The following is a 25,740-nucleotide window of genomic DNA, read 5'->3' as shown; positions in this document are numbered from 1 at the left end:
GCCGCACCCCTTCTCCTTTTCCCGCCTCCTTTGTTTCCTTCGGAGTCTCCATTGGCTGCTTGCCCTTGAGCCCGGGCGAACCGCGGGCCTGTGTTGAGAAGCGATTGGACGACGTCGCCGCCGCTCGGCCGGCGGCCCGCTCACGATTGGCCGAGGCGCCGCCGGGGGTTTGAATCGCAGCCCCGGTCTGGGAGGGTTCTGCCGAAGTGCCACGTTGGGCCCGGCTGCGGCGTGAGGAGCCGGCTTGGAGCGCCGGCTGAGGCGGTCGCGCCGGGGCGCTGGCCGTTGGTGTCGTTGGGCGGCGCGGGGCGAGTCGGGAAGCTGGTCCGCGGGGTGTGCTGCGGACCGTCCCGCGGCGGCAGCGGCGGCGGGTGGCTGTGGTCGGGCGGCGCTGCGGAACTTGGGCGGCGGCGGCGGGTCCCGCCAGAGGGCGGCTCTGGCTGAGTGCGGAGGGGCCGGCGGAGAGCCCGGGGCAGCGGCTGAGGCGGGCCGCCGGCGGTGGGGGCCGCTGCCCCCGGAAGAGCCGGCCGAGATGCTGGCGGAAAACCTGGTGGAGGAGTTTGAGATGAAAGAGGATGAGCCGTGGTACGACCACCAGGACCTCCAGCAAGGTGAGGGCGCGATCGCCAGGCGGGGCCTGGTCTGGGCGGCTGACGGCTCGAGGCTACTCCTCCCGGCCGCGAAACTGTTAAAAAGTTGCTTTTGCTTGGGGCCCACCGATGCCAGGGGCGGGGTCTGGCGCTCACCTGGCGTTGGGACTGTCGCGCCTGCCCGTCCCACCCGGGAGGACTCCGCTTTGCGGGGCCCAGGCTCCTGCGCGGTAATCAGCATCAGCATCATCAGTATCATCACCACCACTACTGCGTGTGCAGTGCTAACCGGGCGCCAGGCACCGTTTGAAGCACTCTCTCCGGATTAATTGATTTAATCTCCACGGCGTTCCTCGGAGCAGAGAGGGGTGGCCCCTTACCGGGCTCGTGCCCTGCTTCCTCTCCGCCTCTTGGGGGAACCACAGCCGGGGCTCCCAGCGAGTGTGAGCTGCTGCAGGTGTTAAGTCCCCAGCTGGCAGTGCTGTGTGGCAGGAACCGTGCCGAGCCCTTTGCACACATTTGATAGACACAATAACTCCGTGAGAGAGTAATTCGCGTTATCCCCATTTTTCAGATGGGGAAAGCGGAGGTTAAAGCGGCCAAATGACTTCCCTCAAGTTAGGTGTGGGAGCAAGTATTTTTTTTAACTAATTTTTATTGGAGTATAGTTGATTTACAATGTTGTGTTAGTTTCTGCTGTACAGCAAAGTATTTTTGAACCCACCCACTCAGAATGAGGAATCATCATAGTCACTGCCCAAACCCTGTCTCTTCTTCACCACCTGGTTTACAGCTTTTTTAGTTGGTGTTCGACTGTTGGGGGCGAAAAAAAAACTGCTTCTGCAGAGTAGTTTACCGGATGCCAGGTGAGATGACTTGAGAGCACTTCTACCTCTGCCACTTACTTCATTTTGCACCCTAACTTTTTAGTTAAAAACAGGCATTCCTGTCTTGGCCTGTCTTGGATTTCTTGTCTCCAGAGAAAACCTTAGAGCGGCCCTCAGTTTGGAGCCAGTGCCACCCAGCTTTTGGCCTGTTAATAGCAGGAACTTGCAGTTGGGAAACAGCGTTTGTGTGCCAGACACTGATGCGCCCTTCACACAGGTGCTCATTTAATCCAACGAAGTTTCAGAGGTAGAAGTAGATACTGTTATTGGGGGAGCTAGGATTCCACTCCAAACTCCAGAGTAAACTTTCTCAACCACTATACTGAATCCTGAATAATCCTCAGGAATTTTATTCAGGCATCTTGTTTCAGCTGTTCTGTGTAAATCAACTTTTTCAGCTCTAACTTGCACAAAAAATTAACATCTCATTTAGTTGAATAGTAAATGGCCATGGTGTCTGTTCCTGCTAACCATTGAATCTGGGGGGAAGAAAGAATGTAGGCTTGAATGACTCGTACTTAGAAAAGAAACATAAGGAATTCTTTTTGGGGAAGGTGATTTCTTAAATCGATATGTCGTGGCCTGTCGCTTAAACCAAAGTAGTTTACCATTACGCTTTATATAGTCTAAGCTATTCAGTGGCTGCAGTGCAGTATCTGCCATCATGTTCACAGCGTCCACAAGTCAAATTTGTCTTACATTTTAACCTGTTTTCAGAATTCCCCCTAAGGATTGATGGCCTAGTTTGAAACTTTCTGCAGGATTTATGAGGCAGCCATTGTGCACTTGCAACATTTCCCTATAATAAATTAAGCAGTTTGTCCTATAATCAAAGCTAAATAGTTTTCTTTACTGTATTTAGAAAGTGTAGATCTGTATGGGCTCTTTTTTTTTTTTTTTAATCTAGCACAATACTTAGCACATAATAGGAGCTCGATTTTAACATTTGTTGAACTGAACTGAGGCACTCACACAGGATTATTGTTTTCATGGCTCTCTTCCATCAGGTGCCTTAGTCCACGCTGCACTTTCCCCCTGCGGGAGGTTGTTAGGAACAACTGGTTGTAATATTTCAATCTGCTGAGGAGCAAATGCAACATATTGGGGTTAGATGTGGAACTCTTTAACCTCTGATCGAAATGAAGTCATCAGGTGTTCAAGTTTAATGAAACCTTAAAGAGCACAGGTCCAAACCTCCTTAATGGCAATTTGCATTTGGAATTTGTTCTGTGCTTTTCAAAAGACTTTTACATCTGTTATCGCGATGGACTTTGACATAACCCTGTGTGTCATAACTTAGTTTAAGTGTGTAGTGTAGGAATAGATGTGAAATTCCAACAATCATAACTGTGAATATGGCCTGTAAAAGAAAGAAGGCTACAGTGTGAATAGAAGGGTATCTTTGTCCCAGTTTCATTAAATTATATGTTAAAGAACTCCTAAACTTCTAAAGGATTTTGTTTTAATTTGTTCATTTCTCAAAAATTTTCTTTATTCTGTGCCAGCTGTTCATCCAGGCACTGGGGCCACAGCGCCCGTCCACAAGATAGGATAGGCAGGTTCCTACTCATTGACGGTCTCGGAACCTGTTGACTGGAGGAGACGCCACCTCCTGGTGTGTGCCTACTACATGTAGTGCCTGGCACAGGGCGAGCCCTCACTAGATAATTTTGCTGCTGAATAAAGTTTGGGAGCAGGTCTGTCCTCTTAGATTGATAAGCAGATCTAGTGGGTTTTTATCAAGTGCAGACATATGTCTGTTCATTTTTTAACATCCTCACTATTAATTTTACTGAGAGAGCCTTGTTTGTAGAGAGCTGCTAAAACAACTAAGATCCTGTTCTCAAAGTCCTAGAACTACAGATTTTTTTCCTTTAGCAACAGAAGCATTGTTTAAGTAGATTGAATCTCTATACCAAAGTTTGCTTGGGGCATTCTTTTTAAAAATTAAAATTGCTGAAAGTTTCTAACCTCGGAAGGCTCTGGCCTACCATTCATACCTTGTTAGAAACACATAAAGCTGTATGCAGGCAGAAGGAGAAAACCCTTTGCTTTTATAAAACACTTTGATGAAGAGACTGTCTTTTGTCAAAGAGCTGAGTTGGCACAGTGAGGACACTGACAGTGGTCTCTGGGGGTGAGATCCTTTCTGGGACAGCAGGAGCCTCCTGTGCAGGTAATGATGGTGCTACCTCTGAAATGTGCCCCTGAGAACAAGGTGAAAAGACTTAAGAGACTGGGTTTTCTTTTAGACCAGCTGCTATTTTAATTGTCATTTGGTGGGCTGTGCAAGCTTAGAATAAGGATTCGGGTTTCTACTATACGGTTCAGCAAATGGAATCTTAGTTTAAAGGAATCCTAAGATTTCTACTTCTTTTTAAGAGGAGTACATTTTCCATGTGAGCAACTAATTTGCTGAATCACTGGTCATTAAAACTGACACCATCATTTTTCTTGATGTTTATATTCAGGTTTTTTGCTTTCCCAATTGTAGTAACGTTGGCAACAGGGGTTGCACAGAAGCATCACCAAATGACGCATTTGTTTTGGTAATAGGAAAAGCTTTCAGCCTTAATGTTATTGAATTACTGCTAGAGACTACAGCTAACATGGGAATATGTCATCCTCGTGTTTTTTAAAAAACTGAAGTAAAATAAGAAAAATGTAGTAGCAGTGGGATTTAAAGATTTCAGAATTCTGGAAGGAAGATCTTTTTTTAAAAATCGCTTTGCCTAGAGCATAGGGCTGAGTAGAATATCTGTTTAAAGCTAACAGTTTACACTGTTAAAATAGATTATTATCACTTGCAAAGACTGATTAGTGGAAGAATATTGAACATGAAGGTATTGAAAAGTTGCTGTTCTCAAGCCTGCAGTAAATCTGTGGTATTTTTAGTGGCTGCCTACGCCAGTTCAGTAGGATTTAGAAAAGGCAACCTCTTAATGAAAATCCTTATTGTAAGGTGAGATGAACAGGTGCATAAGGCTTCAAAACTATCTTGTTTCCTTTTCTTTTATATGTTAATTAAAAATAAAAGACATTTATTCTCCCATTCCCCCCACTAACTTTTTGGAAAACCTTCTTGGGCTTACTGCCAGCTTTTGGCTCCTTTTGGTTATGGAAGCCAGATGCTACACAACAGGAAATAAACTTTTTTTTTCCTTAAGACCAAAAAAGACTCTTGTCTGTAAACTAACAGATGAAGTAATATCCTGTTATACAGTGTGGCTTCACAGACACTTCCTTGTAGTTGAGACTTGTTTCGCCAGAATTCTGTCCTAAACATCCTATGAAATATTTAGGAGACTGAGACTTCAGGTTACTGAGCCAGGCTGGGGCTTTGTTTAACTAGAAATAAGGATTGCGATAAGGACAAGTCTCAAATTCTTCTCTGTTTGCTGTTTACTAGAAGAGTGCTATACTTGGCATCTCTTTCTGCATCAGCAGGAAAAGGAAAGCTGTTCCTGGCTGGTATTAAGTAGCATAGGTCGTTTCCTAACTGAGGAAAATAGCTGAAGTGGTCTCAAGTTAGTCTTTATTCTGGAAGCAGTTTTGGCTCAGGTTTTGATTGCTAGATAAGAATGTCTTTGGTGAGTCTCGGGTCCTTCCCAGTGAGGAATTACTCACCGCTTTACAGCAGGCCAGGAGAGACTTAAGTAATGTCTAGGTAATGTTTATATGCTTTGTCCTTAGTAATTCATCGTGGTGGTTCCTGTGTGGGGCTATGTATGCACATTGCCTACCCTCTGAGTACAAAATAATTATTTCTGGAACGTCTCAGCTGTACTTAGTTCCTTTTTCACTTAATGAAAACAAGATATTAACTTGCCTGGGGTTGTAGATGCTTTCACTGGCAGCGCAGGCAGTAAAAGCCAAAGAGCTTAACTCTAGTTTCTCATTGCCATCCAGGAAAACAAGTGAAAAGATTAAGTACCTCAGCTAGGAAGATTTGTACTCCCTACCTTAAACAAAGAAGTATATGGACATCTCTGTCAATAGACTTAAAATTGTGTGGATATGGATAATAGAGAATTGGGATGATGGTGAAAGTTAGAATTGACAGTGGTTTATCTTTTGCTTGTGACTCACCATGTGGATTTGGTCAGGTTGATTAGCATCAGCTAACTACCTTGAAAAGATATAAAAAATTAATGTCTCTTAAATGCTTTGAATGGTTTGTAAAGGGTTTTATGTCTTGTGAATACAAGATGTTATTTCATAGACTTGATATCTGAAGCCTTAAGTTCATTAGTAGACATTGTTAATATTTAAATCACAAGAGAATGTATTTTAACACCTATCTAACAAAAGTATAAGGTTTTATTTTAAATGGGTGTAAAATGTTTTAAAATAGTGGTGTTTGGTGGGTTTTGCGGCTTTGTTTTTTCCTAAGGAGGGAAAACTAACCAAGCACAATGCTAATTATGCACTCAGATGGACAGTACCAGGTAACAAAGGTGGTTGCTTTTCTTTTACCACTTATTCTAGGTTAAGTTTTTTTGTTGTTGTTTTTTTTGCGGTACGCGGGCCTCTCACTGTTGTGGTCTCTCCCGTTGTGGAGCACAGGCTCCGGACATGCAGGCTCGCGGCCATGGCTCACGGGCCCAGCTGCTCCGCGGCATGTGGGATCTTCCCGGACTGGGGCATGAACCCGTGTCCCGTGCATCGGCAGGCGGACTCTCAACCACTGCGCCACCAGGGAAGCCCTAGGTTAAGTTTTAATATTGGTGTAAAGAATAATGTTAAACCTTATTTGTCAGCCTCTAAAAATTGTTTTAAAATCATATGTGGCGAGGTTCTCTGTTTTCATAATGAGTAATAATAAGTATATTTTTGACACTAAGTGAAATGACTTTCCATCATACTTAGAATAAAATATAAACTTTCTTTCCCATGGCCAATAAAATTTTGTGTGATCTGATCCCTGCCTACTCCTCCAGCTTGCATACCACTCTCCTGCAGTGTGCTTCCGTCACACCAGCTTTATGTTGGGCTGTGCAGTGTGCCAGGTTCTTTCCCGTCTTAGGGCCTCTGCCTGGCGTTTACAAGGTGATATCCTCCTCCTTCAAACTTTAGCTAAAACATCTCCTAAGAAAGACTTTCCTTGTGACCTCCCTTTCTGAAGTAGATCCTTTGTACATTATCACCACACCCAGAGAGGTTTTTTCCTTTTTCTCTCTTGCATACCACATGCAGTTGATTAACAAATCATTTTAGCTCTACATTCAAAACATATCCAGAATCCTACACCTCTATTCATCTCCATCTCTGCCACTATAGTCTAAGCCACCACCTTCTCTCACCCAGATGATTGCAATATCCCTGTCACACTCCCTCCACCTTCGTCTCTTTCCATCTATTTACACAACAGCCAGAGAGAGTGATCGTATGAAAAGCCTTCACTGGGTTCCATGGAGCCCCTCTTTGTCTCCTACTGCCACACACACACACACACCACACACACACACATACACACCCCTCAGGCCTCATTGGCCTCCTTATTAGCCCCAGTCATGCTTGCCAGGTTTGCCTCTGCCTGGAATTCCGGTCCCCTAAGTAGATCTACGTGGGTCACGTATTCAGTTCCTTCACATCTTGAGTCTTATGTCACCCTTGTTGCCTGTTCTTTATATATATATATATATATATATATATATATATATATATATATAAATTTATTTTTGGCTGTGTTGGGTCTTCACTGCTGCACGCAGGCTTTCTCTAGTTGCGGTGAGCGGGCGCTACTCTTAATTGCGGTGCACAGGCTTCTTATTGCAGTGGCTTCTCTTGTTGTAGAGCACGGGCTCTAGGCACGCGGGCCCAGTAGTTGTGGCACACGGGCTTAGTTGCTCCGTGGCATGTGGGATCTTCCCGGACCAGAGATTGAACCCGTGTCCCCTGCATTGGCAGGCGGATTCTTAACCACTGTGCCACCAGGGAAGCCCTTGTCACCTGTTCTTAAATTTCAACCTCCCACATCCGTACTCTTCCTGCCCCCTTTCTTCTTCTTTTTTTTTTTTCTTTAGCACTTTTTGCTATCTAGTATATATTTTTTTCATGCTGTTTCTCCCAATAGAGTATAAGCTCCATGAAGGCAGGGAATTTTTTAGCTGAGTTTATTCCTGTATCCCCAGAACAGTGTCTGCTATTATTGAATTATGCATACATGTATGGATGAACAGTGTTTATCACAGTTTGCACGTTTATTTACTTACTTGCTGTCTGCCTTTCCCCATTAATCTGGGAGTGTCAGGAAAGCAGGAAATTCATCCATTTATTCACCATTCTAGCCAAATCTTAGCATGGTGCCTAGCAACAAAATCATTCATTTGTGAATCAATGAATACCAATAATAACTTTGCCTGTGTATTGCAGCTTAGTTTGTAAAGTAAGTAAATTATTTCATTTGATTTTCAGAATCATATTGACAGGACAGTCATCTCTCTACACAAAACACTAAATGTAGGGACTATATTGAAAGTTAACCTGGTAAATGGCAATCAGAACTGGACCCCAGACCTTCCTACTCAGTTCAGTGCATTTCCCACTATATCAAAGGACCTCTCAAAGAAATTTACTATGCAGATAAGTGTTTCAGTCACCTATGTTAGAACTATTGTCCTTTTTTTGTATCACTAAATTTTTATTTCTGGGATTTATAACAAATCCTGTCTTACGTGCCTATATGCCTAAGAAGAGAGAGCTTTGAAAAATAAGGTTTAGAAAAGAAATATGCTTCTTTGCTAAATGAAAGTATGAGCCATGACTGAGTTACCACACAAACTGTACTGCTGCTTTGCTTATCTGGTTTGCTCTTCTTGGAGAAGGACATGAAGAGAAACAGATAAAAATGAGAGAGACCTGTGGCAATGTTCTTATCACTGATGTATCAATAGTTTTCCTTTTTGTGACTTAATTTTTAGTCCACTTAGGAGGCCAGGATCTGTAACAACACACTTTGCTTTGACAGTTGCATTCACAGCAGCCAGATTCCTGGGAACTTTAGAGACTATTGAAAGGTTTGCCTGTACTTTGGCTTAACAGTCCATCCAGAAAAGTAGACAATCAGGATATGATTAAGTCCAGTCCATTAGCAAATAATTATGATCTCAGATGTCACAATCCTGAATGATCATTCCTAAAGAAATGAATATCACTATTCTTCACGTCTTACAAGTAAGGGTACATCAAGAGTACATTACCTAGTAAAAGGCCCTAATACAACCGAATTTTAAGTAGAATCCAGGTTTCCTTCTGTGCCATTCCACCTTCCATTGGGATCTGACTTAAACTTTATATGTGGGGTTAGGTCTTGTTTCATTCTTAAAATAAAGGACTGGGTTATGTAAAATGTTAAGGTGAGATCATTTGCACTATTCTAAGATTTACTTGTTGTGCTAGATCTCCAACTTGCTGCTGAGCTTGGGAAGACATTACTGGATCGGAACACAGAGCTGGAGGATTCTCTTCAGCAGATGTACACAACCAATCAGGAGCAGTTCCAGGAAATTGAGGTAATTTACTCAGCGGGAGAGTTACCTTTGAGGTGTGGCCTGCCGCTGCTCTAGCGCCAATTGTATTCTACTAAAATAACACTTGGAATTAAAAGCAGTGTTTAATTTCTAATATACACTTTTTTTAGAATAAAGAACCATTGGGAAGTGTGTGGAGGTTGACTTTTACTTTCTTTAAGCTTTCCCAACATGTAAGTCTGCTGTGATGAGAGAAATTTCTCTCTTCACCCTTCGTGAAGTGTACTAGAAGTAAATGGTGCAGTATTTACAAGTATGTGAAGCAAAGTAAAGCTGTGAATATTATACTTAGTTTTTCACTTTTTTCTTTTTAAAATGAATGATGCAATATTTGAGATATGCGAAGAGGTACAAGAGAATAATACAATGAACACCCGTGTACCCACCAAGCAGATTAAGAAAGAAAACCATCCACATTGTTGAGACTCCCTCTATAACCCCTCCTTGGCTGCATCCCCTCCCCCTAACAAACACCATCCTAAATTTGATGAAAAGTTTAAAAATTGTAGTATCACATTTCGTAATATGAAAGATGCTAGATTACCAGATTAAAATGGAGGTGCTGTCTTGTAAATAGTCCCATTAAAGTAGCCCAGTTATGTGTAGGTCAGGTGACTGTAAAGATGCTAGTTATGGATATTAACCAAACAGTTGTCCTATTAGAACACTTCATGCCCCAAACTACCATCCCACCCCCAAAAAGCATTGCACTTAAATTACAGCTCCTTCTCCTCAAATTGGTGCAGTAGAACCAGGACTCTTATGTCTATGTGCAGAAAAATATAAAAGACCTTAGAACACAGAAGCCATTCATCATGATCAGAACTTACTGAGCTCTGATTATATATTGAACCAGGTGCTAGAAATGCAAAGACGTGGAATAACATTGTCCTTGACTTCAATCAAAATTACACAGATTTCAGTTTTTGAATACAAATAAGCCTATCATCAAAACTGAGACAAATTTATTATTTCAGTATCCTTAATTTTACATAGTAACCATAATTAAGATGCATACAGTAGATTCCCCTCCCCCCTTCATCAGGATTTATGAATTTAGCCAATGATGTGACTGAAGTATACCTTTATAATTCTAGGAAGGTGTATCTTATAATGATATTGAAGTCACCAGCTATCATTTTTGGTATATTCTATATCAGAAGAGCATAGAACATGCCATACCCAAAATGGAATAGAATTGGGCAGAAACCTAAAAATGCAGGAAAACCAGGCATTTTAAAACTATTAAACTAGCCAAATGTCATACATGATCAAGGAACTCATTCCTGTTTTGCTTCATAGACGTCGTTTTTCAACTCATTGGAAAATTTCATAGAGTGGTCCTAGGGCATATACATGAAGATCACTGCCTACCGTGAGGTACATTTATTTGTATTTGGGTAGAAACATAGTCTTAATACATTGTATTGATGTTTTCCATGAAAGCACCTATAACTCACTATAACTCAATACTATAATGCTTATTTTAGCACATTTTTCCAAATATAGATGAAAAAAGTCCAAATATTTGTATAATTAGAGAATGATGCCTATTTGTTACTATAGGAGATGACAAACACGGTTACTTTATGATCTAAGTTACCTGTCTTTCTACCTTTATTTTCTTTTCTGTGGTATTGAAGATGATTAAACAGTTGAAACAGATCATTGATATTCTGAAAAAAATCCAAAGATCTTTGAAGAGTCTCCAAATATACAAATAATACTCCACTATCTAAAGTCTTCTGTAAGATTTTTTTTCCTTAAAAAATGTTTGTAATCAAGCTTTTACACGGATGTGGTCCCTTGGCCCCTGCAGTCACCTCTCCCCAACCCCCAATTCTTATAAGATGTTGAAAAGCATAATAAAAATGAAGTATCCAGGTCAGACCTTAATGATTAAATAAATATACAATTAAATGTATGTATAAAGCTAATTAAATAAATTTAGCCTGGATTACTTCCAGAAACATTTCCATGGATCTCTTGTTTCTGTAACAGAGCACGTGGTCCACTGGTTCATAGATCCAAGCATTGTAGCCTTCAACATTTCACTCTTTATCCAAAGCTGTTTTTTGACTAAAAACAACACTGTCTTAGATTTCTTCTCTGCCATTACGGCTGGCTTTCTTCTTTCTTTCTTTTTGTAAATCACTTCCTGAAAGTCAATAGGAATGGGATGAAACAGGGAGATGAAATGGCAGTTCTGGCTAAGCCCGCTTATCAGCCAGAGGCCTCCCACAGACCAGCCTTACTGCCTGTTTGGTTCACACCTGGGCCCAGGCAGACTTGCAGATCACAACAGACTTCCAAGGTCTCCCTCCAGTAGTCTACAACAAGGAAAGCCTGACGCTCTTGTAAAAGTAACCAGGCAGTTGAAGAACCTAATTCTGTACTAAAAGATGACCCTTGCAATAGGTATAGTGCCTCTTATCATTATATCCTTTCAGAGCCCCCTAAACTTTATAAGGACTCTTTCCTTAACTCAAACCTTATGTCTTTTTTTTTCTCTTTAAAGTAACCTCTTTTTTTTGAAATATACATACAGAAAAAGGCACAAATGCTAAGTGTATAGTTCAGAGAATTTTCATAAACATACCCATGCAGCCAATACCCAGATAAGAAATGAGAACATTATCAGCTCTTCCAGTCACCACGCCCCTTAAACAGCACTCTAACACCCTAGATTAGTTTAGCCTGTCTTTGAACTTTACACAAATGGAATCACTTGTACAAGTTTTAAACTGACTTCTTAGAATTTTTATTGGGAGTTTTCCTGATTCGAAAAGTAATACATGATCATTTTTTAAATTTAGCAAAATATAGTTGAAAACCAAAAAGTAAGCTCTTATCCTACCAACCCAGAGAAATTTTAAATCAGCCAGAAAATGGTCTTGGAACAAGCTACTCTGAGTAGATGAAGAATGTGCAGAACCGGTGAAAACGCTAGGATAAAATCCCCAAAACTATACAAAATTAATGCACAGAAATCTCTTGCGTTCCTATACACTAATGATGAGAAATCTGAAAGAGAAATTAAGGAAACACTCTCATTTACCACTGCAACAAGAAGAATAAAATACCTAGGAATAAACCTACCTAAGGAGATAAAAGACCTGTATGCAGAAAACTATAAGAAACTGATGAAAGAAATTAAAGATGATACCAACAGATGGAGAGATATACCATGTCCTTGGATTGGAAGAATCAACATTGTGAAAATGACTATACTACCCAAAGCAATCTACAGATTCAATGCGATCCCTATCAAATTAACAATGGCATTTTTCACAGAACTAGAACAAAAAATTTCACAATTTGTATGGAAACACAAAAGACCCTGAATAGCCAAAGCAATCTTGAGGAAGAAAAATGGAGCTGGAGGAAGCAGGCTCCCTGACTTCAGACTATACTACAAAGCTGCAGTAATCAAGGCAGTATGGTATTGGAATAAAACCAGAAATATAGATCAATGGAACAGTATAGAAGGCCCAGAGATAAACCCATGCACATATGGTCACCTTATCTTTGATAAAGGAGGCAAGAACATACAATGGAGAAAAGACAGCCTCTTCAATAAGTGGTGCTGGGAAAACTGGACAGCTACATGTAAAAGAATGAAATTAGAACACTCCCTAACACCATACACAAAAATAAACTCAAAATGGATTAAAGACCTAAATGTAAGGCCAGACATTATCAAACTCTTAGAGGAAAACATAGGCAGAACACTCTGTGACAAGTCACAGCAAGATCCTTTTTGACCCACCTCCTAGAGAAATGGAAATAAAAACAAAAATAAACAAATGGGAACTAATGAAACTTAAAAGTTTTTGCACAGCAAAGGAAACCATAAACAAGAGGAAAAGACAACCCTCAGAATGGGAGAAAATATTTGCCAACGAAGCAACTGATAAAGGATTAATCTCCAAAATATACAAGCAGCTCATGCAGCTCAATATCAAAAAAACAATCCAGGGGCTTCCCTGGTGGCGCAGTGGTTGAGAGTCTGCCTGCCGATGCAGGGGACACAGGTTCGTGCCCCAGTCCGGAAAGATCCCACATGCCGCGGAGCGGCTGGGCCCGTGAGCCATGGCCGCTGAGCCTGCGTGTCCGGAGCCTGTGCTCCGCAATGGGAGAAGCCACAACAGGGAGAGGCCTGCGTACCGCAAAAAAAAAAAAAAAATCCAACCCCAAAATGGGCAGAAGACCTAAATAGACATTTCTCCAAAGAAGATATACAGATTTCCAACAGACACACAAAAGGATGCTCAGCATCACTAATCATTAGAGAAATGAAAGTCAAAAGTACAATGAGGTATCACCTCACACTGCTCAGAATGGGCATCATCAAAAAACTCTACAAACAATAAATGCTGGAGAGGGTGTGGAGAAAAGGAAACCCTCTTGAACTGTTGGTGAGAATGTAAATTGATGTGGAGAACAGGATGGAGGTTCCTTAAAAAACTAAAAATAGAACTACCATATGACCCAGCAATGCCACTACTGGGCATATACCCTGAGAAAACCATAATTCAAAAAGAGTCATGTACCGCCATGTTCATTGCAGCTCTATTTACAATAGCCAGGACATGGAAGCAACCTCAGTGTCCATCAACAGATGGATGGATACAGAAAATGTGGCACATATATACAATGGAATATTACTCAGCCATAAAAAGAAACGAAATTGAGTTATTTGTAGTGAGGGGGATGGATCTAGAGTTGGTCACACAGAGTGAAGTAAGTCAGAAAGAGAAAAACAAATACCATATGCTAACAAATATATTTGGAAACAAAAACAAAAAAAATGGTTCTGAAGAACCTAGGGGCAGGACAGGAATAAAGGCGTAGATGTAGAGAATGGACTTGAGGACATGGGGAGGGGGGAGGGTAAGCTGGGACGAAGTGAGAGAGTGGTATATACACTACCAAATGTAAAATAGATAGCAAGTGGGAAGCAGCCGCATAGCACAGGGAGATCAGCTCGGTGCCTTGTGACCACCTAGAGGGGTGCGATAGGGAGGGTGGGAGGGAAGGGATATGGGGATATATATATATGTATAGCTGATTCACTTTGTTATACAGCAGAAACTAACCACTGTAAAGCAATTATATTCCAATAAAGATGTTAAAAAAAAAAATCCCCCAAACTGTGACTCATTATGGAAATAGACAACTAGGAAACGGTGAAAGGATATTTTCTCAGTGGAACTACAAGTATGCTTTCAAAGACTGTTAACAGGTTTCAAACAGTCCTCATAAAAATTAGTATTTTGTTAGGCATTGTTTTTAAAGTAAAAAAAAGGTTAAACGTTGAAAGTAATGATTGGCTTCAGAGATGCCTATAGCCTGTGTGGCTTTTACTTAGCGTCTAATTTTTCAAGATTCTAGAGCAAGTTTTTCTCTCCTGAATGAGGGGGTGGAGAGAAGCTTTGCAGAGTAATGAGATCTGACACATCAGACACAATCAGATTCTCGTAAAGTTTTCTACAATTGTGTGAGCAGCCCACAGCCTTGTGTTTCTGTTGCTTCTCTGCTTGGAAACCTGCATTATCCCCACAGGAGTCAAAGAAGTCTGGCCTTAGAGGTGTCCCTTCTTTCAAAAGCTCATGTCATCCTCGGAAATTTTAAAGCATTTTGTGCTTCCCCTATGACATTTATCGATATTCTATTATATATTACACTTATTTCTTGATTTGTTTTATCCTGTTTCTCTCCCCGCCACCTCCCCATTTTCCGTTGCAACATTGAAGGCTGTTGCTGTGTTTATTCATAGTCTTTGGAACATAGTAGGTAATCACTGAATACCTGTTCAAATCAGTATCTTAACAGAAGACAGGTAAGCAGTTTACGAAGCACTTCCTAAACTGTGGGTTTCCACCTCTGGAGATTTTGAAAGGATGTGGAAGGAGCTCTGGCCTCAGTGTTAGGATGTTCAGACTTAAGCCCTTAATTCTATAGCAAATAGCTGGACTTTAGGCCTGTGAATTACCTCTCAGATCCTGTTTGCTCTGCTGTGTAATGGTGATAAGAATGCTTACATGACATTGGTACAGAGTTGTTCTGAGGTGATGAGATTATGTGTGTGTATATATTTTGGACAGTATAAATTGTTGCACAGTTTATCCGTGTGTTTTAAGAATTTTAGTAATGAAAGAATCTTAATTCTGAAAAAAATAAATCCTTTTCAATTATTGGAAAATAGATCTTAAGAACAAGCCAAGCTTTTAATAGTGAGATTATAGGTGGTTTTTATTTTCATATTCATACTTTTTACTTTTTTCCTAAATTTCCTTCAGGGGAAATATAATATTTTAATCAGGGGAAAGAAGTTTTTCAAAGGTAATGGGAAATATTTCTTCAGTATTGTGGAAGGTCATTTCGATACTAAATTCAGAGGATTTGGGCTGTAATCCTTAATATAAGAATAATCCCAACACTGCATAAAAGCTGAATTTCCATTCCATTCCTTATGAGTTTTTTAGTTTGGTTGTGTCTGTCTTTTCCAGCATTCCAGGTCAGGGTTCTACAGTTGCAAACAGGTGTTAATAGAATCCTGCTGGCCTTTTTCAAAAGTTTGCCTCAGGTGTAAAGGTGGCCTATTTATAGCTTTTTTACATAACCTGAACCTTTTACTCCTAGTTGAGGCGACATTCTGTACAAATTCTAAGACAAGTGGGAGATAACCCACGGAACTTAAACTTTGACACTCTTGCCTATAAGTGGACATTTTTGCCTGTGTTTTTGCTACCCCCATGTTCCCCTCCCTCCACTGTTTAGCTTAAATATCCCCTCATCACCCACCCCTGTTTAATATGACAAATACTTTTGTACTCGATCTCTTTTTGGCACTTGAATTTTAGGATCTTGTCAGTCCAGACAGGTTCATTTGAGGCTATGATCAAAGATTCTGAATTGAGAAAACCAGAACATGAGAAGCATAGCCATACCTTTAAATGAAGGGTAGAAAATAAGCTAACCCATTTCCTTGTAGAATCAGAAAAAATTTGATTAAATACTAATTTGAAGTTTTAGAGGCCAAGCCTTAAAGCAGTGTCTGACCATGGATTCTGATTCTCTGGCCTCACATCAATACTTGCTGAGAGAGCTAAAAATTTTTCTTTTAAGTTGCTGACCAATTTAGTCAGATTTCTTTGTTAGGTAACCTATCACAGATTCTTGGAGAAGTGAAGGGCTTTTCTGATTAGTTTTGATTTAATCATAATAAGATTAAACTCCTACCACGTGAAAGCAAGCTTCCTGCCATTCTTTAGATTGTCCTTAAAGCCAAGTCCTCTAAGACCAAAATATCACAAGTTCTTCCTAAATGGTTTCATTGTGGTTTTTATCCCCTACAGATTTTTATATATCAAATGAGGGGGACCTACTACAGTTTTCTAAACAGCCTCTTTGTACTTATTTACACATTGACTTATTTCCTTTATGTCGGCCACGACTCTAATTTGAATATTATATCTTTAAAAAGGGACACATCTTGGGGCCCATGTAAGAGAGACTGGTAAAAAATGTCTCTTTCAGATTGCTGAGGCATACCTGTGCCATGGGAATAAACACAGAGAAATTGTCCATAAATGGAGCAAGAGAGGAAAGAGTTAGTATCTATTAGGGCCTTTTCCCAAAAGGGCTATAGCCAAAGCCATTCTCAAACTCTTTGAAAGAAGGCTCTCAACATTCCAGCAGTCTGAGTTGTGGTACCAAGCATGATGAGCTGTTGTGAAGAGAGGTCTAGAAATTGCCATTAGCCAGTATTTTTTAGTCCCTATTTTGTATCAAGAATTGTGCTAAATGGACTAGATGTATAAGAGCCTTACCTTCTTCAAGGAGGGTTAGGAAGACTATGACATTAACAAGTAAGCAGTTTGGTTGTTTATTATTAAGTGTGAAGTGTTTTGAGGGAAATTAATAGAGTGCCTTGGGAGTGGTGTTGCTTTAGACGGGGTGGTCTAGAAAGGCTTCTGAAGCCTCTATGTTTACATGGAGGCCTAAAGGATAATCTTGGGTTTTTTGGCCATCTTTGTGCTGTGGATCCCTTTGGCTATCTCGTGACTCTAAGATGAACCTCTTAAAATACATAAAATTACAGAGGGAATCGGTTATATTGAAATGACTATCAAAATATTGAAAAAATAAATTTGTGATATATTAATATGTGTTTATTAATTCATTAAATACCAAGCTCTAATAGCAATCTAAAAACTGTCATTTCAAATAGTGATGAGGTAAGTCAAGATTTCTGCAGCCACTATCATGTGCTATGGAAACATCTGTGATTCCTGTAAGTGATGAAGTCCTAAGTACTCCTCATACTACTGGTGGTTTGTTGCCTCCATTCATAATTGAAGAAAATGCTAAATTTCAGTTAGAATTTAGTGAAAATGAAGGTGTAACTTTTCTCAACCCGTGGACCTCAGGTCAAGGGCTGCTGGATTAGATGGAGACAGCCAGGAAAGGCGAGGCCCCTGGGAGAGGGGAGATTGGGTAATAAAGGCCCTAAAGGAAGGGGGAGCTTGCCTTAAAGGGAGGCAACTCCACAATTTCAAGATAAAGGTACCCCCTGAGGGTGAAATAAGGACTACATATGAAGCTGGAAAAACCATTTAAGAGATGGGAAAACGTTAACACTGAAAGGTATTAAGGAATTGTTGGGGTTTTTTAAAGTGTGATTGGAATTGTGGTTAAAATGAGGTCTTATTGCTTAGAAATATATAAATATGTATACTTAAGATGTCTTGGATTTGCTTTAAATTGATTGGGGAAAGAGGGGAGTGGAAAAGTAGAGATGAAACAAGATTGTGTATTGATAATTGTGAAACTGGATGATGGATAGATGAGGGTTCATTAAACCATTTTTCTGCATTTATATATGTTTGAAATTATCCATTTTAACAAGTTTTTTTTTTGCTGTACGTGGGCCTCTCACTGTTGTGGCCTCTCCCGTTGCAGAGCACAGGCTCCGGACGTGCAGGCTCAGCAGCCCATGGCTCACGGGCCCAGCCACTCCGCGGCATGGGGGATCTTCCCGGACCAGGGCACGAACCTGTGTCCCCTGCATTGGCAGGCAGACTCTCAACCACTGCGCCACCAGGGAAGCCCCATTTTAACAAGTTTTTAAAATGCAGTAGATAAGATTAGCCATCTGTAGAGAATCAGTATTTGGGTGGACTGAGAATTTAGGAAGGAGTACTCAATTATATAAGTAGTATATAATTTCAGGGAATTATGATTGTAGGAACATGTCAAAATACAACATGATAAAGAATGCTGTTGCGATACAGTTAAAATATAGCCTAATTTTTGTGAATAACTGCAACTAAATTAAGTCCTAAGAAGGGAAATGGTATACATTAAGCTTAAGAATCATTTCGATCCAAGTGAATGTTTATGTCTCCTGGACCCAAGAGAAAGAGAGACATTGGGTTGGGGGAGGGGAGGCTTCCAGCATTTTCTATGTCCAAGATCAACATTTCTCTAATAAGTGTGATCCATGGACACTTGCACTAACATCACCTGGGGTTTTTACTAAAAATGCAGAATCCTGGCTCTACCCCAGTCTCATTGACTCAGAATTTTAGGGGAAAGGGGCCCAGATTCCTATACTTCAATAAATCCCCCAGTTGAATTTTAGCACATGTAAAGTTTGAAAACGCATAACTGTAGATAAGGATGAAATAGCTACTCTTATCGAGCAATTTTACCATTTGCGAGATGCCATGCTGAACCCTTCCCTCATATTAACCTCACAGCAACCTTGTGAGGTAGGTGATGAGGAAATCTCACCTTAGAAAAACTAAGTTACTTACGGGAGGTCACCCAGTTAGCAATGGCAAAGTAGGACTTCAAACCAAATTCCAACCCCACAGCCTGTGCTCTTAGCTTCTGTGCTGCTGCCTCCCATCAGACCATCTCTCTTCTCTGATCCTGTGCCCACCAAGACTTGGCGTCCTACCTGCCCTCTGTGGGGCAAATGTGTCCTACGGAGGATGTGACTGTTCCAATCACTAGGCAGGGACAGCTCCTGTGGTAACTTAATAATTAGTGTCTGGTCTGTGCATTAGACTTTTTTTAGGTTGTTGTGAATCAGTCCCAAAGAATACTTGAGATCTTATACTTGACATAAAGTAGCTTGCAAAATTTCTGCAGCTATTATATACACTCCTATGTTCTAAACCTTTTTCTGCTCTAGTATTCCGAAGAGATTGAAAACATTCCCTACCAGTGACAGGAATCTACCAGAATATTGCCAGCCAGAGGGCAGGATTACAGGCACACTTCTAGGAGAAGCTGGTGGGGACTGAGGGAGTGAAGAATAAACAGGCTTTTACAGGGGCTATGCTGCGTGCTCACTCCATCTCATTTAATACTTACAATCCTACAAGGTAGGTACTAACGGATCCACAATTTATTTTCAGTTCTGAACCCGAAAAGCTCTGTAAAAACAAGATGTTTTTCTTAAGTAGGCAGCAAGTTCATTTGACAGCAAACCCTGACCTGAACTCATGTGAGGCTGTTTATAATCTTTATTCATACTTTTGATGAGAATATCAGTGCTTGATAACAGAGTGCTACCCAACCCTCGCTGGGATGTTATAAAGTGTGTGTTGCCTTCCTAAAATTTAAAGAATTTCCCAAAACACTCTTGGCCAAGAGTTTCAGATGAGGAGGTATGAGAATTAAGTGTTTTCTCGACACATTGCTACCGAGCTATGTAACTAGTTTGAAAAAAGGCCTCGTATACTTTTTTCAACTCTGCCACACCACTGCCATTTAAAGAGCCCATGAAAGTCATATAGCCCTTTCTTTGAAAGAAGTCTGTGAAAGAAGTCTGTTAGCTTTGTAAATACTTGTATAGGTATGTAAGAGAAGCCTCAAGAAAAGTATTTTTAAAGTCATGTCTGGTCTATTACCATTTGGTCATTGGTAATGCTTCAGACCTACCTTTTTCCTCTTTCTGGTTTTACCCCAGAGAAATATTGTGACTATTTCATTTGGAATATATACTGTCTTTCATCCTCTTCAGGTGGAGTTGAGTCGGAGGGGAAACAAGGAAACGTAACATCGAGGCATTAAGGTTGTGACTATTCCCCTTTATCCTTGGCCATTTAGAAAGCAGTCTTAGCAGTACCAAAATAAATAATCTGGCGAGTTTCTCACAAATAAGGAGGATTATGGTGACAACATTCTCACAGAATTAAAAGTATCTTTGAATAATATTAAGTTAAAATATCTTTTTCTGGTTAAATCAGTACTTTCTCCCTGTTCTTTTTCCAGAATGTCTCACCCAGAGGGAAAAAAATTAAATTTTTTTCAAGCAAAAATCATCTAAAATCTTCCTCTTTAGGCTTTTCTTATGTCTATAAAACATTTTTGTTTAAACATTGATCATGTATTCCATGCTTTTTCTCTTGTGGGATTATCGTGTCTCACTTAGATTTTCCTGTCAAATATTAATTTTATGTGTGTTTTGTGCTTTGTAAGAGTAGAAGAGCCTTATGATACACGAGATGTTGGTGAGCTTTAGGGAAACTAAGCATATAAAGGATGGCTTGTACTCAGTTCTTACTAAGGAAAGTAGTTTGAGATTTAAATTTCTTCTTTTCATAAAATAAACCTGTGGTATTGTGGTATAATGAAAATCATATATTTGACCTTTGTCCCTATGTCCTGGTGTAGCGCTCCTAAGTCCTTTGGGATTTCCTGATTGCCAGAGGGACCAACCACATGATTAGAGGGTTAGAACTTTCAGCCCAATCCCCAACCTCTGGAGAGGGGTCAGGGACTGGAGATTGAGTTCATTCACCAGTGGCCAGTGATTGAATGAATCATGTCTGTGCAGTGAAGCTGGGTTTCCGGGTTGGTGAACACATGGATGTGCTGGGAGGGTGGTGCATCTGGAGAGGGCAAGAAAGCCCCGCACTGCTCTCCACCCCCATCCCTGCCCTACGCCTCTCTTCCCTTTGGCTGTTCCTTAGTTGTATTCTTTATAATAAAGCAGTGAGTGTAAGTAACTCCCTTTCCTGAGTTCTGTGAGTCATTTTAGCGCATTACTGAACCTGAGGGGAGGTCACGGGAGCCCCCAGATTTACAGCTGGTTGTTTGAATGTACGGGCGATCCCTGGGACTTGACAGCAGCGCCTGAACTGGGGGCGGTTCTGTGGGGCTGAGCCCTCATAGCTCCAGTAGTTAGTGCCAGAACTGAATTGAATTGTGGGATGCAGTTGGTGCTGGAATGCTGCAGGTATCTTATCTGTTTAACGTGTAAACTGATCACAATCATCTCTTCCAGTATCTGACCAAGCAGGTGGAGCTCCTGCGGCAGATGAATGAACAGCACGCAAAGGTTTATGAGCAATTAGATGTCACAGCAAGGGAACTGGAAGAAACAAATCAAAAGCTCGTTGCTGACAGCAGGGCCTCACAGCAGAAGATTCTGAGGTAAAGTTTTTAGAATCCATTGAAGAAGCCCTAGGAGAAGTCATTTAGTATCAACTAGAATAGAACATGGCTGTAGTGGGTTTGGGTCAATATGGGGCAAGGTTTAATTTAATTCTCTGTGGAGAATAGAGATTAAATAGAAGTCTTTTCCAATTATGCAAGCCCAGTTTGAGTGGCTGGCAGCTAATCTCTCCTCACTGCTTACGCCCTTAATTTAATATGACAAGCAGCAACTGGCTTCTGTCTGTTCCTCACAGTCTGACTGAAACAATTGAATGCCTACAAGCCAACATTGATCACCTCCAGAGCCAAGTGGAGGAGTTGAAGTCATCTGGCCAAGGGAGGAGCCGGGGGAAGCATGACCGGGAGAAATCGGCACCCAGCTTCTCGTCTCTGAAAGAGCTGTATGACCTCCGCCAGTAAGAGCCTGCCTTTCCATGGCATTTGCAAGCAGGAGTGCATCTCGTGTCACTGACACATTCCGGATTCCAGCAGATTAAAAGTACCCTTTTAGGAAATGCCACTTGGCTATTAGACCACCGGTGGTTTGAACAAAACCACTTAATTTAAACATACAAATGATTGAGTTCTTGAGTATTAGTAATTCGGTGAACACTTATTTTTGAAAGTCTCGTGTATTTTAGTGCTTTTAATGTGTTAAATCTTAATTTAAAATAAGGTGCAGTACTTCTGATATACTACAGATTTTGGGGTTGTATTTCACATTCCAGTGAAGAAAAAAATTGAAAATTCAGTAAAACAAAAATCCAGGCAAACAAGGTTTTTTTGCCTGCAGAAATGCCTTTACAATATAGAGTTCTAAGATTGAATCTTTATTTAGGAACTATTTCTTGAGCACCTGTTGTAAGGCAGGTGCTAATGCCAGATGTGAGGAGTGGTGAGCAAAACAGACAAAGTTCCTGCCCTCGTGGAGGTTTCAGTCTCATGAAGAGGCAGATAAGCAAATAATCACACAAATAAGTACAGTTACAAGTTGCCTAGGAGTCTGAAGAGGCGAGAGACCGGCCCGTGCACTTGGTGGTCCTCAGCGTTGACCGTTCACCAGGTCACCTGTGCAGTTTTTCACACTGCCAAACCAGCGACTCCCTCAGGCCTAATCCGAATCTCTAGGTGTGGGGAAAAGGCTGCCTAGGTGTTTCTGATATGTTTGTGGTTTAAAAATTGCTGCAGCAGTGGTTCTGTCTTAGCTGTATATTATGAATCACATAAAGAGCTTTACAAAAAAAAAAAAAAAACTCAAGTCCAGGTGGCAGACCAGCTAGGTCAGAATCTAGGTGGGTGGGACCCAGGCTTCAGTATTTTTTAAGACTGCCCAGGTGATTCTAATCTGCAGCCAACACTGAGCACCACTGGCTGTTCTGATTTCCTTGAACAGTATCAGTCATACAGCTGGTCTTTGGGAATGGATGTTCTGTAGTTTTTTTTGTTTGTTTTTTTTGCGGTACGCGGGCCTCTCACTGTTGTGGCCTCTCCCGTTGCGGAGCACAGGCTCCGGACGTGCAGGCTCAGTGGCCATGGCTCACGGGCCCAGCCGCTCCGCGGCATGTGGGATCTTCCCGGACCGGGGCACGAACCCGTGTCCCCTGCATCGGCAGGCGGACTCTCAACCACTGCGCCACCAGGGAAGCCCTGTAGTGTTTTTTTTTTTTTTTTTTTACATCTTTATTGGAGTATAATTGCCCTGTAGTATTTTTAATGTTTAAAACAAAAATTAGTCACAGAACTTGTGTTTTCTCACGTGTTCATTTTAGCCACTGCTCTAGTGTGGAATAGGCAAAACATCATTCACATCACAGCTCCTCAAAAACAGGGAGTTGAAAAAAATCATCAGTCTCCCTCTTTGCATTCTCAGTTGACCTGTGTAATAGATTCTTTCAACATTTTCCCCAGGCACTTCGTGTACGATCATGTGTTTGCCGAGAAGATCACTGCCTTACAGCAGAGCCCTGATGAAGAAGAAAACGAGCATTTGAAGAAAACAGTGACAATGCTGCAGGCCCAGCTGAGCCTGGAGCGGCAGAAGCGGGCGACCGTGGAGGAGGAGTATGGGCTGGTGCTGAAGGAGAACAGCGAACTGGAGCAGCAGCTGGGGGCCGCGGAGGCCTACCGAACCCGTGTGCTGGAGCTGCAGGCCGACGTGGCGGAGATGCGGCAGATGTTGCAGTCGGAGCGCCCTTTTGTGAATGGGGTTGAGAAGCTGGTGCCAGACTCTCTGTTTGTCCCTGTCAAGGAGCCCAGCCAGAGCCTGCTGGAGGAGATGCTCCTGACCATGCCCGAAGCGCACAGAAAGCCTCTCAAGCGCAGCAGCAGCGAGACGGTGCTGAGCAGCCTGGCGGGCGGCGACATTGTGAAGGGCCACGAGGAGACCTGCATCCGGAGGGCCAAGGCCGTGAAGCAGAGGGGCATCTCCCTCCTGCACGAGGTGGACATGCAGTACAGCACCCTCAAGGTGAAGTACGAGGAGCTGCTGAGGAAGTGCCAGCAGGAGGAGGACTCCCTGGCCCACAAGGCTGTGCAGACCTCCAGGGCCAAGGACCCGGCCGCAGTGAACGCCCAGCCCGAGCCTGGCACCCTTGGCTGGGAACCGGCCTCGGTCACCCCAGAGCCCATCGGTTGCCCCACCACCTCGACACCACCAGAATACAAAGTGCTTTTTAAGGAGATCTTTAGTTGCATCAAGAAAACCAAACAGGAAATAGACGAACAGAGAACAAAATACCGATCTCTCTCTTCTCATTCCTAAGTGAACCGCCAGCTCCACCACTACTTGGCCTGTTTCCTATCACCTCTCTCTGCCACTCACACACGTGTGTGTAGACCCCAAACCTGATACTGCTCCTGACGTCTGCCTCATTGCTTTGCTTACTTAGCAAATGCATACAGCGAGGGAGGAAGGTGGCTACCGGTGGCAGTTGTATAATCGAGTTCCATTTAAGCTCCTCAGTAAATCCCATGACAAACTGGCCTCTGGCTGGCGTGACAATTAGGTTGCGATTCCTTGAAAAACCCCGGGACCGGTGGAGGGAAAATATGTGCTCCTGGAGAAGTAGGCCCGGAGTAACTGTAGTATATAGTGTGTATGTGTGTGTGTGTGTATGTGTATATATATATATATATATATATATATATATATATATATATATATGTAGTGTATATTATATAGGGGAAAGGGCAGAGCTGAAACAAAGCTAAGGCAATTCCTACTGCCTCCTTGCTTAACTTCTCAAAACTATGTAGAAGTCAGATGGCTGCCAAGGGAAAATCTCTTTCTCAAACACTGTTGGATACTGTGAATTCATTAAGAAGAATGTTCAGGAGAAAGCAGGGGTCTAATCCAAAATACGTGGCATTAACAAATACTCCAAGCCTTTGAGTTGGTTACATGGGCTACCAGTTGAACTGTGACTGACAGGTAACCCTAATAACATTTTAGTCTAACTGAATACCAAACTAAAAGGGCAGGCTCTGGTTGGCCCAGTTAGCTTGTTAGAGCCCTGGAGGGCCTCTTCCCCACATTCAAATGTTTTTACTCAAAGCTGTAGTGGTTAGGATAGGCAAATCATTCTTTTCTTAAATTCAGGCTGAAGGGGCGCGATGAACCCGTACCCGCACTGTGCCGTCTGAGCTGGCCAGCCTGCCAGCCTCAGGCTGCTCTCCTCACTTCCTGCCATTCCTGTAAACGTTTGTGACTTGCTGCAGAAATTCCTATCTGCCACTTTATTAAACAGTGTTGATGTCCTGACTGGAAATAACACTCATCCTCTCACTTGCATACTTTTAATTTAAAACTATTTAAGAGAACTGAGGTCCCATTTATTGTGTATATTTTTCTAAAAACCAAATAAAACTACCTATGAAAATGAACAAATGGATCAATTGCTTGTTATTTTAACCTTAAGCCTTTTCGCTGTTATTACCAGCTTTTCTTCTTCCAACAAATCTCTCTGGGAAGAACTGAGTGATTTTTTTTTCCATTTCCATTTTTTCCCATTCCTTGGAATTGTGTAATAGCACAAATTCTGTTCATACTGATAAATGTTCATTAAAATTACTATATGATTTAAAAACATTTTCAAATTTATATGCTGTATATAATTTTCACTATTTTAGAAATGTCAGGCTTGGTTCTGAATTAATAGCATTTGACTAGGTAATTCTCACAACATTTGATCATTCAGTCATAGGAAAGACATTTTACAGTATTCAGATGTTAAAGTGAGCATTGAATCTAATTTTGCTCAATGGCAAAACTGG

At 41.6% G+C, this 25,740-nt stretch overlaps 1 protein-coding gene across 2 annotated transcripts; it reads left to right on the top strand.

Moving 5' to 3' along the window:
- The first annotated feature begins 261 nt into the window (after positions 1–261).
- CDR2 (cerebellar degeneration related protein 2) lies at positions 262–25,348 on the top strand. Of its 2 annotated transcripts, XM_060124101.1 has the most exons (5): positions 262–611; positions 8,879–8,991; positions 21,317–21,465; positions 21,723–21,884; positions 23,377–25,348. In XM_060124101.1, exons 1-5 carry the CDS (start codon positions 533–535, stop codon positions 24,227–24,229), a joined length of 1,356 nt encoding a protein of 451 aa, XP_059980084.1. In that variant the 5' UTR covers positions 262–532; the 3' UTR covers positions 24,230–25,348. The 2 variants fall into 2 exon arrangements, with proteins under 2 accessions (XP_059980084.1, XP_059980082.1); XM_060124099.1 differs by lacking the exon at positions 21,723–21,884 and having other exon boundaries at positions 396–611.
- Positions 25,349–25,740: the final 392 nt, after the last annotated feature.

The sequence above is a fragment of the Lagenorhynchus albirostris genome, chromosome 15, assembly GCF_949774975.1.
Source record: "Lagenorhynchus albirostris chromosome 15, mLagAlb1.1, whole genome shotgun sequence".
In the NCBI taxonomy this organism is placed as follows: domain Eukaryota; kingdom Metazoa; phylum Chordata; class Mammalia; order Artiodactyla; family Delphinidae; genus Lagenorhynchus; species Lagenorhynchus albirostris.
Note: the sequence above shows the minus strand (reverse complement) of the source record. Positions and strands in the feature narration are given on the sequence as shown.